Source organism: Callospermophilus lateralis (assembly GCF_048772815.1).
Source record: "Callospermophilus lateralis isolate mCalLat2 chromosome 5 unlocalized genomic scaffold, mCalLat2.hap1 SUPER_5_unloc_2, whole genome shotgun sequence".
NCBI lineage: Eukaryota > Metazoa > Chordata > Mammalia > Rodentia > Sciuridae > Callospermophilus > Callospermophilus lateralis.
The window spans coordinates 1917370-1930666 of NW_027510148.1; the positions used below are offsets into that span (position 1 = coordinate 1917370).

The 13297-nt window shown below is 44.8% G+C and overlaps 1 protein-coding gene and 1 pseudogene across 1 annotated transcript; one reads left to right on the top strand and one right to left on the bottom strand.

Moving 5' to 3' along the window:
• The window catches only part of LOC143639848 (E3 ubiquitin-protein ligase TRIM58-like), a 305237-nt pseudogene that overhangs the window by 186913 nt on the left and 105027 nt on the right, over positions 1–13297 (top strand).
• On the bottom strand, positions 1680–6598 carry LOC143639840 (olfactory receptor 14A2-like). The gene is made up of 2 exons (XM_077107880.1): positions 5669–6598; positions 1680–1802 (listed from the first exon to the last, which is right to left on the bottom strand). The coding sequence occupies exons 1-2, from the start codon at positions 6596–6598 to the stop codon at positions 1680–1682; spliced, it is 1053 nt and encodes a 350-aa protein (XP_076963995.1).

Consider the following 13297-nt stretch of genomic DNA (forward strand, 5'->3'; position numbering starts at 1 on the left):
TCCGCAGGCCCCACCCTGCTCTCTCATGTTCCCAGATCTTGGAGTACCCCGGTGCCACGTGCCCTCCTCCTTTCATCCCTCCGCCCAGGAACCCCATCTAGTCAAGGCCTCCACAGGTCCTTTTCTATGTATGGAGTGGTCGGCACTCTGCTGAGGATCTTGCTCTTCACTGGTGGAAACTGAGTCTTGGCCCATACAACACTGCCTGCCTCTGCCCTCCTTTGTTGCAGGTAAAAGAGGGTGTCAAAGATAGAAAGTAACAGTGACCTGCTCTTGCATTCTCCCTCTTTAATTTTAAATTCATTTGGTATTCCGAGCCCCTGTCATGTACACCGCCATGTGCCCAAGTTTGCACGCACTGTGCTCACAGAGTTCCATTGCTGGGGTGAGAATGCTGACACCCCCATCTGGTCTTCTTTCACTGCATCATGACTGTAGCCAGGCTGTGAATAGAGAACACAGGATTACAGCTGAATGGGCACTCCCTGTTTGGCCAGTCTAAAGCATCCATGCCTGTGATTGATCGAAGGACCACAAAAAGGCATTTTAGAAAGCAAAATAGAGACAATTACATCAAGTATGTGTGGATTTAGAAGTAGATTTTCCATGGCATTAAAACAGAAAGAAACGGCTTTCTGTGGCACAGGAGTCTTGAGCGTTGTCTTCTCTTTAATGTGTGGTGCACGATGCCTGTGGCAATCTATTTGCATTAAAAATACAAAATTCCATACTTCCTGTAGGATCTCCTGGATAGTTTGCTAGCTAGACGACAAATGCTCCTAGATTTTATTTTCCTAATCTCCACCTTAAATGGAAAGAGGATCGCGCTATTCTGCAACATTCACCCAGGAGCAGAGGCTTTGCGAGACCAGCAGGTGACTAGCCCTTGGAAAAGGATTCCTGTTTCGCGGGACGCTGATGGAGATATGCCCCAGAGACACCTGGAGGCTGGCTCTGAGACATCCTCTCCTTTGGAGAGCTCACCCAGGTTCTGTGGGCACGTGCTGTCATGCCCTTGGTGGGCACCTCGCGCTCCAGGTCAAAGTCGAGCAGTTTGTATGCACCTCCAGCAGAGCTGGAGCTCTGCCCGGAGATCCTCAGAAGAGGGCCTTCCAGAGACCAGGAACCAAGGGCGCCTTGCTTGGTTCACAAAACGGAGCGAGAAGCCCGCACAGTGCCCTGCTGCTGAGAGCCATAGCCAAGTAGGAATGACACATGGCAATTTCTTTGTCAGCCTACCCAAAGTAGCTTAGAGGGTGGACTTTCCATTGTGGAAATGGGCTTGCCTTGGACCTAGGTCATTTGCAGTGACATTGCATGAGTGTTTGAGAAAGGTGACCCTGCTCAAGGACCAGGGCGGATCCAAGTGTAGGGAGGTTCCAGGTTTAGGGTGTATCCTGCTGGGAATAGGGCATATCCTGCTGCCTCAGGCGCCCGCTCTACTCCTTGAGTTCCCATTGAGTTCTCAAGGGATTCGGAGAGTATTTTTGGATGCAGAGCCCGGTGGAGGTGTGGAATTTTCCCCAGAACGTGCGTGTAGAGTGCCGGTGACAGTTCGAGAATAAAGAGTTGCTTTTTGCATCTATAAGGTGTGTGGTGCCTCACTTATTTTGTGCCCAGCCAGACTGCTGCACCCTGCGGCTGACCTCAGGCGAGCATCCATGTGGCCTTCCTCCTCTTCACAGACTCAGTGTGGACCTCAGCGTCTTCCTGGTCCTGGGAACCTGTAACCTTGGAGCAGCCTGGCTGCCGCTCTCCTGACCCACGCGCTTGGGTGCTTCAGGTGATGGGAAGAGCGCAGTCTGTTGGGTGCAGAGACAAGACGTCAGGCACAAGTCCAGCGCTCCTGGTGTTCAGAGATCTCAGAGATTGGGCGGGGCGCTCGGATTAAACTGAATCTGGTGATCTGAAGCCTGAGCTGGCATCCTTCTTGGCAGGAAGCTCCTTTTCTTCTAGAGTCTTGCATATGCTGCTCCTCTCCCTTCTGGCTGGTGGAGTCTCTGCTGAGAAGTCTGCTGATAATACAATGGGAGCTCCCTCCTATCTGCCCAGTCACTTTGTCCCTCTTTTAGGGTTCTCTGTGTGACTTTTGGAAGTTTTCTTATAAGGTGCCTTGGTATAGGGTTTTTTTTTTTTGGATTTATTTTATTGGATTTTCACAAGTTTGTACATACATTTCATTCTTAAAACTTTAAAAGTTTTCCACCATGATTCTGTTTTAGCACATCTGGCTCTTCCCCTCTCTTCTCTGGGAATTCCCTTGATAAACAAGCTAATGCCCCATCAGTTCCCTACTTTCTCTTCACTTTGCTCTATCTAATTTTTCTTTCTTTCTTTCTTTTTCTTTTTTCTTTTTTTTTTTTGTTTGTTTCCCCCTTTGCCTTGATAATCTTAAATTACCTGTATTCATGGTTGCTGATTCTTGGGTTTGTTCAAGTCTGCTATTAAATAGCTCTAGTAAATTTGTCAATTCAGTTATAATATTTTTCAAATCAAAATTTGATATCTTCTTTTTATTGACAGCATCATTTTCCGGATTTTGTTTAGTTATCTGCATGTGTTATTTTTAAGTATATTGAACTTGATAGTAAGGTCGTTCTTATTTCCTCCTCAGGGAATTCACAAACCTCAGTGCCTCTAGGGTTAGTTTCTGGAGATTTATTCTGTTGCATTTATTGATTCATGTTTCATGGTGTTTTTTTTTTTTTAATTTTGTGATTTTTCTTTCTCTTGATGTTGGTATATGGGCATTTGCAATGAAAATCAAACACGTCTTAAAGTCCTTATGAGTGGTTTACACAGGAGAAGGCTCTTACCAATCATGCCAGCTAGAGAGTCCGAGGACTTGTTAATGTTTCTGAGGACCTGTCTTCTCTGAGCATTTGTGTGTTAATCTCAGTTGAAGTCTTTCCACCCACCCCCATTTTCTTTGCAATCTCTCCCCCCTCCCACCATCCACCCCCTGCAGTTCATAATTTTTCAGCCCTGGCTAGCATCTTCTTGTGGTGATGCAGTTTCTGGAAGCGGCTGCTGTACTCACCTTGGCTCTGTGTGCTGAGGCAGCCACTGTGCCAGCTCCCCTCCCAGCTGCAACTCAAGAAAGGCTGAACCAGCCGCTCAAAATGCCCTCAAACACAGGATGCTGAATGCACAGGACACTCTTCCCTTCCCCGAGGGAGAAGCCGCAAGTTGGACTTTTCTCCCAATAGGCCCCCTCTCTGCTGGCCACAGAGGGGCTAGAGGACAAGCGGAGAGCACACTTAGGCCTGGGTGCTGCACCCTGTCAGCTATACCTGGTGCTGTCACATGCTATTGTGACGTCACTGTCTCTGTGGAGGAGAGGGCCTGGGGAATTCTATTTCCCTTCTTGCTATAAAAAAAATGTAATTTTTTTTTAAGTTCAGAATTGAGGATAAAGCTCTTCCATGACCTATCTAAAGGAATAAAATATGAATTATTTTGCACAGAAAGTCCAGAGAGCTCCATGTGCATATCAAAATCCAGTATCTGACTAATCGGATACCTCCACATAAGTGTGAAGGAGTGGGCTGCCCATAAATCCCACCAAGGTCAGCAATGCTTTGGGGGGAAAAGTGAAAATTGTCAAATAAGAAACAATGTGTCAAAATAGATGTCACATAATTAACAAAGTTTAAAGAAATCATCACTGACCCAAATTTGAATGAAATCACTATTACAGAATGGAAGAATTGTCCCTGTGATGCAAATCTTGGTAGATTACATTATTTTCACTGAGAGCTGGGGATGTGGCTTGGTGGCAGAGCACTTGCCTCGCACATGTGAGGCACTGGGCTCCATCCTCAGCACCACATGAAAATGAATAAGCAAAATATATTGTGTCCACGTGTAGCTAAAAAAAATATTTAAAAAAAATTTTTTTCACTGACCCTAGGAAGAACTTGGCTGCCCTGGATCCTCCTTATTAAACATCAGTGCCTGCTGAAAAGCAACTTTTATGTTTACATTTCCTAATACTTAGGCTGAAAACTGATCCCCAGTAGATGGTCCTTGGTGCTGGGGATTGTGGGAAATCATTAGATCATGGGGGTGGGTGTGCCTACAAGAAGTCCAAGCCAGCCGTGCTCCTCCACATGAGGAGTCAAGGAGGACTAGCCATCAGCCAACCATGCAGGGTGCTCATCAGTCAAGACCATGTTGCCCTGGTATCTGATGTCCTCTCCCAGAGCTGAGAAGAAGCCTGCATGGGGAAGCTCTGCAGGCTGGTGTGCTCCATAAGCACCCAGAACTGGTGAGGAGCATCCCGGTCTCACAACCCTCGCCCTGCTCTGCAGTGTGAAGTCATCTCCCCACACTGCACAGCAGCTTGAGCCATAAAGGTCCTCAGGCAGGCGAACACTGCTGGGCCACCTCCCTCTAGTCCACAAGCCCTGGCTTGGCTGCCCCCAGACTCTCAACAGGGCTTATCTGACTGTGTAGTGTCTCCACAAAGGCTAAGCTAGACTTTCAGTCTTCCACACAATAAGAATGTGTCTTGATAAGTTTAAAATATATAAAAGGGCAGTATGGATAATGATGAAGGCATCGATAAATTTTGATAAAATAGAGGCAAAATAACTGGCAATCCCAACTACCAACTTTAACTGCTAGAATATCCATAACAACAACGAAGACAAGAATTGAGGAAATGATAGGTTGATGAAGTTTTATAATATCTGATTTCTTAATATTAAAGCTGATGACAAGATAGAAATGAGAACATATTAATGTTTTATTTGTAATATGAGTAAATACAAGGAAAATATACACATAAATGAAAGATTTTCTGCCATATTGTAAAGATATTGAGAGCAAGAATTGTGTGTTCTTTCCAACATTCCTCAGCTTTTCTGAGACTTTAGTGGCTGCAAACCTGTTCACACCAGGTATGATTAAGAGAATTTGCAGGGACAAAGATTTTAGGCTCATGCTAATTTCATACTGCTGCAGTCATACGGTGTCACCAACATCTTATCCTAAAACAGAAGAAGTTCATTATTTTATAGCTTCTAGACTTAGAATGGCAGCAACACTCACATCATGCTGAACCTCAGCAGAGCTGCATTCCTGACTGGGGTCTCCATTGGGTGTGTTTCCTCCGCCTCCCAGGGCTGGAGGTGACTGTCTCTGCAACTACCACCTTGCATCTCCTGTGCCAGTGATGCAGGTCCGGCCTCCCACAGCACATCTTTCCCTCTGGGCAAGTCTTAGGAGGCTCATGGCTTGTAGGGTTGACATGTTTAGATGGCGACACCTTACCAATATGCCCATTCCACACTGCCTCATCACATCAGCAAGGTCCCTTGTGCAAGGTGAAGGAATATGTGCACCAGTTCCTCAGAGCTGGAGCCCGGCAGCTTGCAAGCCTCATCCAGAGCCCACCATGTGCTTCTGAGTGAATTGCATGGAAACACTGGAGGAACACGTGTCCAGCTCACACAGGTTCTGAGGTCATGGAGCTGATTGCAAACCTGCAAATCTCATTCCTGAACTTTTAAGTTAAATTGAGTACTTGAGTCAAGATATTGATTTATTTACATTACATCACGAAGATCTACATAATTATTAAAAACACACATAGCCAACACAAAAAGACATGTCACTGATGCTTCCTAGAAACTAGTTCTCTTGTTTCCCCAATAATACTTACGGCACAGTTTCCATAAATCTTCCACAGAGAGGCTTTGACATCCTTGTTCCTCAGGCTGTATATGACAGGGTTCAAAGATGGAGGCATCACGGAATAGAGAACAGACACCAGAAAGTCCACAGGATGTGGAGATTCCGGCACTGGCTTCAAATAGGCAGTGACACCTGTCACTATGAATGTGGTCACTACTATGAGATGGGGTGTGCAGGTGGAGAAAGCTCTTGACCGACCTTGTGAGGATGGCATTCTTGTGACAGTCTTGAAAATGTACACGTATGAAAATCCAATGGACAGAACACAGGAAAGTCCAAATGTGACTCCAATGACCACACTAACATCAATGGTGACATGTGACTTTGAACACGAAATCTTCAGCAGAGAGGGGACATCACAGAAAAATTGTGGGAGTTTTCTGGAGCCACAAAATGATAAAGAGAAAGTTCCTGCAGAGTATAAGACCCCAAAGATGCCCCCAAGGAACCAGGAGACAGCTACCATCTGCACACAGAGCCCCCTGTTCATGATGACATCATAGTGCAGGGGGTGGCAGATGGCCACATAGCGGTCATAGGACATGGCCGTGAGGACGAACAGCTCAGTCCCAGCAAACTGAGTCACCAACAAGACCTGTGAGACACATCCTGAGAAAGAGATGGTGCTCCTGTGGCACAAGGAGCTCACAATGAAGTTGGGGACAGTGACTGAGACAAGGCAAGCATCCAGGAGGGACAAGTTCTTCAGGAAGAAGTACATGGGGGTGTGGAGACACTGGTCCACGGTGACCAGGACGATGATGAGAAGGTTCCCCACCAGTGCCACCAGGTAAATCAGCAAGAACAGGAAGCCGTGTGCAAGCTGGAGCTCCTGGTCCTCGGAGAATGGTGTGAGGTAGAACTCCATCCCCATTGTGTGGTTGGCCGTGGACGCCATGCTGTGGACCTGATGGAGGGAAGGGGAGGGCAGACACACGACAGGTTCCCACTGAGCCTTGCTCTGGACCAACAGTGTGTGCTCACCGCTGCAGGGTCCAGCTCTGCTCTGCAATAACTCATGCACCCAGGGCTCTTCTGACACAGCAGGGTCAATGACCTGCCCAGCTCCACTCCCAATGTGCCTCACAGCAATGCCGAGAAGGCTGATCAGGGAGAAAACTGAGAAACATGTCCTTTAGTGGGCCTGACATATTTACAATAATGTTGGCAACTTTATAAAATATATCCTCACTCATTAGGTGAACTATTAAGTGAAGTTATTGGTATAACCCATTGAACTTCTAAAGCAGCTCCAAGAGGGGATAATCTTGTTCTTACTGCCTAGTAACATTTTTCACAGAGAGTAAAAATGTTTTTATTTTATTATTAAATGAATTGAATGAAAGTGTTATAGAAATCACACTCAGCAAGAGACCAAGCACCACTAGAAGAGCTGAAGAACTTCCTGCTTATATATTAAGAACTTTTTTATTTAAGCCTGTGGACCAAAATGAGCTGGTGCTCTGAAGTTCTGGGCCCCGAGATGATGTTACAAGGGGTTTTGATGGGAGATCTAACATTGTTTCATAACCATCCCAACACTGGTGGGTTTGAATTCCTGCCTACGTGACGGAAGACCATGCACAGGGAACTTAGGGTAAGTAGTTCATGGTTGTAGAGCAAGGACAGTACAACACCTGCGAGTGTTCTCATGAAGTGGCCCTCACCACAGGCAGCAGTAACTCAAGTTCCCTCCCAAAGAACTAAGCCTATAAGCTCATAGTTGACAGCGGTTAATTGCCTAGCAATTAAGTGATGTACCTATGTTTGTACAGCATTCAGAGAGTGACACAGTATAGGAGAATTAACCCTTTCCCCAGGCATAGACTCTTCCTCATAATGATGTTATAATTTCATTTCATTCAGGTCTGAGATTTCCATCACAAATGTATAAAATTTAAAGTATAAAAATTAAAGTTTGCAAGGCACAGTAGTACACCCTTGTAATCCCAGTGATTCTGGAGACTGAGGCAGGATGATCAGAAGTTCAAAGCCAGCCTTAGCAACTTAGCGAGGCCCTAAGCAAGACTCTGTCTATAAATAAAATGTTTTTTAAAAGGGCTGGGGATGTGGCTCAATGGTTAAGCACCCCTGGGTTCAATTCCATGTGCCAAATAATTTAATTAATTAATTAATTAAAGGAAAAATTAAAAGTAAAGCTTTTGACAAAAAGGAGAGATAAATAGTGAAAGAGGAAATTTGTAATCACATAGGTGTATCATTACAATGAAGAAACAATAGTGGTCATGGATGATAGCTTGGAGGAGCACAGGGAATATGGGGAGAGTGTTCACCGTTCCTGCCCCAGATGCTATATAGAAACACACTGTGCAGGAGACTTTCCTTCTCCCACCCTCCCTCCCCTCCTTCCCCTCAGGTGACCAGCCAGACTGTGTCAAGCTAGATGCCACCACCTTCCTGCAGAGTCTGAAGTCACAGCACATTTTCTTTTCTTTTAAGAATATTTTTATTTAAAAATACCTTTATTTTATTTATTTATTTTTATGTGGGGCTGAGAATCAAACCTAGTACCTCACACGTGTGAGGCAAATGCTCTCCCACTGAGCCACAGCCCCAGCCTCAGCCCGATATTTTCATCTTAATCACACACTCACTTGGTGTGTTTCCAAAATTATTTGTCCTGAAGGAAATTAAGCCTTGTGGTAATTTTTGTTAAACCCCAAATAATCCTCTTCCTTTGATGATGCTTCCTCCTGTGTGTACACTGGCTATTAAAACTGAGAAGTGAGTTCTCAGTTTATGTGCATAATAACACCAACCCAACCCAGTGTGCCCACTGGTCACCCTGACTGGATGCTCTAGTTCGGGTGCCTGCTGCCCCCACACAGGTCCTTTCAGCTGAGCACTGGTGTCCTTAGCATAGTATGTAGGGAAATCAAGTTTGGCAAGCTTGAAAAAGGGCTCACCTCCCACAGTTCTCTGTGTTCCTCTTCAATTATCCTGAATATTCTCTGTGCAAGATGACTGACTTTTGAGGTGAACCTATTTTTTTCCCAGTAAAGAAGCATAATGGCCTTTTCTTAGCTTTAATAAATATGTTTACATCAAGTTCCATATTAAAACAGTGTGAAGACAGTTGGTCCTCATGCTTCCTGACAATGACCATCTGGACCATCATTGCCTTAAGGGACTGGATCAGGTGTCATCTCAGAACAGAGGAGCCTTGGCCTCTGCTGAAGTGGCTTCCAGGCTTGCTCCAGTAAAATTCAGGGGAGACAGAGCTTGAAGGCTCCCAGCAGAAAGAGTGGCAAACTCAGGAGGTAGAGATGCTAACTGCCCTGATGAGATTGTCACCGGTTGTGTATGTGCATGGAATTGTCACACTGACCTCGTAAATATAAACCATGATGGGGCAACTTAAAAGATTCTAAATCTTGAAATAATTAAAAGGACATGTAGGGTTACCTCACTGAACTCCTTGCTTCACTGAACTGACACAGAGGGAAAGAATGTTCTGGACCTGCTGGGTCCTCGGCAGCCCACGTGATCCCCCTCCACAGACACTTACCTCCCTACTTCCCCTGAAGCCCCAGTTCTCAGACCCAACTAGAAGGACCAGAAATGTTGAAATTTTCTTTCTTGAGAGTCTTCAACCATCCTGGGTGTGAGGGAGAAGCTCAGTAGTTTCAACTTGTCTGACGTCCACTCTTTTCAGTGAGTCTGAGATAGTTTTCACTATGTTCTGCACCATCCTTTGGGAAACAGTGGACTGAGGGGGGAGAACCAAGGACAATTCTACAGGGGCCCTGGCTGGTCCCTGTGGACCCTTGGTGGCCTGGAGTGACAGCAGTGTGCAGTCTGGCTCTGAGCCCACAGGCCTCACGGCTGGCTCTGTGCTCTGCCTCTTCCTGTAGCATGTCCCTGAGAAGTGCCACCAGCCTCCCAGCTGGAAGGAGCTCCCAGAGCACTGGGGCTGTGCTCCACTGCAGTCAGAGGGACCCACTTCCTCTCTGAATTCCAGGCAAGCTGAAGTGGGAGCCCCAGGGCATGTCTGAAGGGGCCAAGAAAGAGGTCCTAATGATATTTGCCTCATTTCTATAGGATTTATTATTATTTTTCCTCTGAGGTTGGAAAGGCTGCATTTTGATCTGAAATGTCACCCAAAAATGAAGATGTGCCATCATTAACAAACAGTGATCTCACTTTCCCACAGATAACAACTCACAGAAGGGAGAGAATCATAGTCCCAGTCATTGAGGTTCTGATTATCAGGAAAATCTGAGGCTGCATGAACCTCATCAGCAGAACAGTACAATCCAGAGCAGAATCAATCACAACGGAGGAATTAACTTCAACATTGACTGAAAGACTTAACACAGAGCTGCAGATGGCTTGGAAAATGTATCTCTCAAACACAAAATTATGAATAATAGGACACAGAGAGTACCATAGACTGGGGTGTCCTCCCCAAATCCATATGCTGATCTAATTTTCTCATTTGAGCAAATAATAATATAGTTTTACCAAACTATGACAGCTTTCTGTAACTACATATATGATACATGTGTGTGTACACATATAATGCATGCCCTGGTCTTTAAGATAATAGCTGTTAAGGAAAATAATTGTAGATCTTCAATAATGAAAGATAATGTTTTTTATTTTTTTCTTTTTCCCCTAATACAAACTTTAAAAAAATAATTTCCAAACAATTTACATTAAGTTTTTAGGCTTTTTAAAAAATTATCTTCAGATTTGAAATAAAAACACATTATCACACACAAAAAAATAAAGGCATACTCTGGGTCAGCAAAAAATTAATCAATTATAAGAAAAAAAGAAAAGCAGGTGTGGCATATCCCAGGAAAGAAAGAGAATGGGAATTTTTCAGAGTTCATCATGGATCTGGGGACAGTGACAAAGGTATAGAAAGAGCAGTCTTGAATTTGCCATCTGAAGTAGAACTGGAAGAAAAAACATAGAAATACAGATGTGTATGTCAGGAGAAATCCATCTTTAAAGCCACTGTGAGCTTGCATGGACCTGTATGTGTGTCTGTGTGTCTGTGTGTGCACAGATGCATATTTGTGTGTACATTGCATGTATGTTCTTGAGCTTATACACACACAAATGTGTATATATGTATATTTTTTAGGGAATTTGTGAAACATTTCCTGATTTCATATTTAATCCTACTTTTTACTTCCTCAAAAAGTGTAGAGGCCCTTGGTTGTCTGAGTTTTCACCATAAATTGTCCTTGTAATGACTAGGTGAATAAATCAGGATAGAACTGGAAACTACTCATGCATTTCATGGCTGCACACCATGAGCATGATGTGTGCACACGGTGGAAGAGTCAGGTCAGTTCTTGCACATCAAAGCCCGTCAGTGATGTCCCCGTGAGCCCTACTATCAGTGGTCCTGTTAGGTCATGGAGCCATCTCGTCTCCCTCCTGTTGAGTACCCAAGAAGCAGATGGAATTGACTAGTGCCTGTGGTGTGTAGGAAAGCACCTCTTCTTTTGGTCCTCTGACTTCATGGAGCCAAAGTGACTGCCAAACCCAGGGCTCAGGAAGCTCTCCCTCCACAAGGAAATGTAAGCATGGGGGAAACTGGTGAGAAGTCCGCAGGCTTCATACCCCAGAGCCCACGAGGGCATTCTTCAGGAACCATGGAACTGGAGACAGAAGTTCTAATGCTTAAGACATTTTTTTAAACTCACAGGACACCCCCTGTGCAAAAATGGGATCTGGATGAACAAGGCAATTTTTTGTGTGTGTGTGTGTGTATGTGTGTGTGCGCGTGCACGCACGTGCCTTCTAAATGCCAAGTTGAGTACCACATTGTTATGGTTTGGATTTGCAGTGTCCAGTGTTGAAGGCTGGTCCTTAGGGCAGGAATGTTGGGGGCGGGAGTGGACAGGTGATGGGATAGTGTGGGCTGTGTCCTCACAGTGGATTAGTCCCCTGTTGGCTGAGTGGACCCTGTGAGGTCAAGGAACCTGCAGGAGGCAGGGCCTGGTTGAAGGGCATGGGACCTTGGGCATGATATCTCATCCCTGCTCTTCAGCTGCCTTGGGGTGAGCTGCTCGCTCCCCCATGCCCTCTCCATCATGAGGTTCTCCCTCACCTCAGGCCCCAGCAAAGGAGCCAGACAACCCTGGACCCAAACCTCTGAAACCATAACTAGAACAAATGGTTCCTCCTCTAAGCTGATTTCCTCTGTATTCATCACAGTAAAGAAAAGCTGGCTAACAGAAACCTCAGTCACCTCTCCCGGTCCTTGCTTCAGATTTAAAGGCATGTGCACCTCCTGGGCTTCACAAGCGCTAATCCATTCAACTGGCCAACAACAGTGAAGAGGGCTCTCCTTTCCCTGAGATGTCAGACTGATGGACTCCAACGCCCTGCATGGCCTGGGGCGGGGTCCAAGGCCACTGTCAGACCTAATGGGACCCACATTGTGACTGCTCTGCCTCTGTGGATTGCTTTAAATCTGGCATGTTCTTTCCCCTGTTTCTCTTCTCCCCCTCCTGCTCCTTAGCCATGAAGGAGCAAGGTTGCATTCTTCGTGTCCCAGCACAAGTTAGCTGTCTTTGAGCTCCCACACCACAGGAATGCAGTAATTCAGACATGGGACACTGCAAGAAGACCCAAGAACAGCCATCTCCCAAGTCTTCCAGTGAATTATGACCCTCATAGGGCACACCTGAAGTGTAGCTTTGAATCACCTCTTTGAAAGTCCCCTGTTCCCTCAATGGGCAGTATCAGAGCCTCTGGGACAGGAGTCCCCTGTGCTTCTCCTCTGCTGGCAAAGCAATAAAACTTTTTTTTTTTCTCAAAACTCTGTCTTCATTATTGGATAGGTGTTGGAACAAAGACTGAGCTGTTAGTAACAAGAGTTTCCAGGAGTGAAAACACATAACAGAAACAGTGGCCTTGCTCTGACCCTCTTCAGCTGGCCGACTCTCACTACCCTTCTGACTGGTAGTGTTTCAAGACCCCAATTCAGGAACTGGTATGATCTGATTTAAATAATTCATACCAGGAGAAATGGCTTAATTGCTTCTTTTTTCATTTTAAAATATTAATATAAACTCTATATTAAAACATTATTCATAAAAAATAATTTAAAATTATGAAATACAAATAAGAAACATAATCTTAATTTCAATTATATTGGTAATTACATTGGATGCCATTAATTGTCAAAAGAACAATTAAAAAGCAAATGTTGTCAAGTAGACTTTAAAAAATGATCTAAGTATACACTGTCTACAAAACAATTCACTTTAAATATAATGGTATAAGTAGATAAAAGTAAAAGAATCAGCTGGGCACCGTGGCGGATGCTTGAATCCCAGCAGCTTGGGAGGCTGAGGCAGTAGATTATGAGTTCAAAGCCAGACTCAGCAACAGTGAGACCCTGTCTCTAAATATAATACAAAATAGGGCTGGGGATATGGCTCAGTGGTTGAATGCCCCTGAGTTCAATCCCCAGTTCCAAAAAAAAAAAAAAAAAAAAGTAAAAGAATCAAAATATATTCTACACAAACACTAATCAAATAAGTCGGGGGGTGGCTGTTGATTTTTACCCTAAAGAAAACTACAAGAGTAAGAACAGGTGCTGCAATGA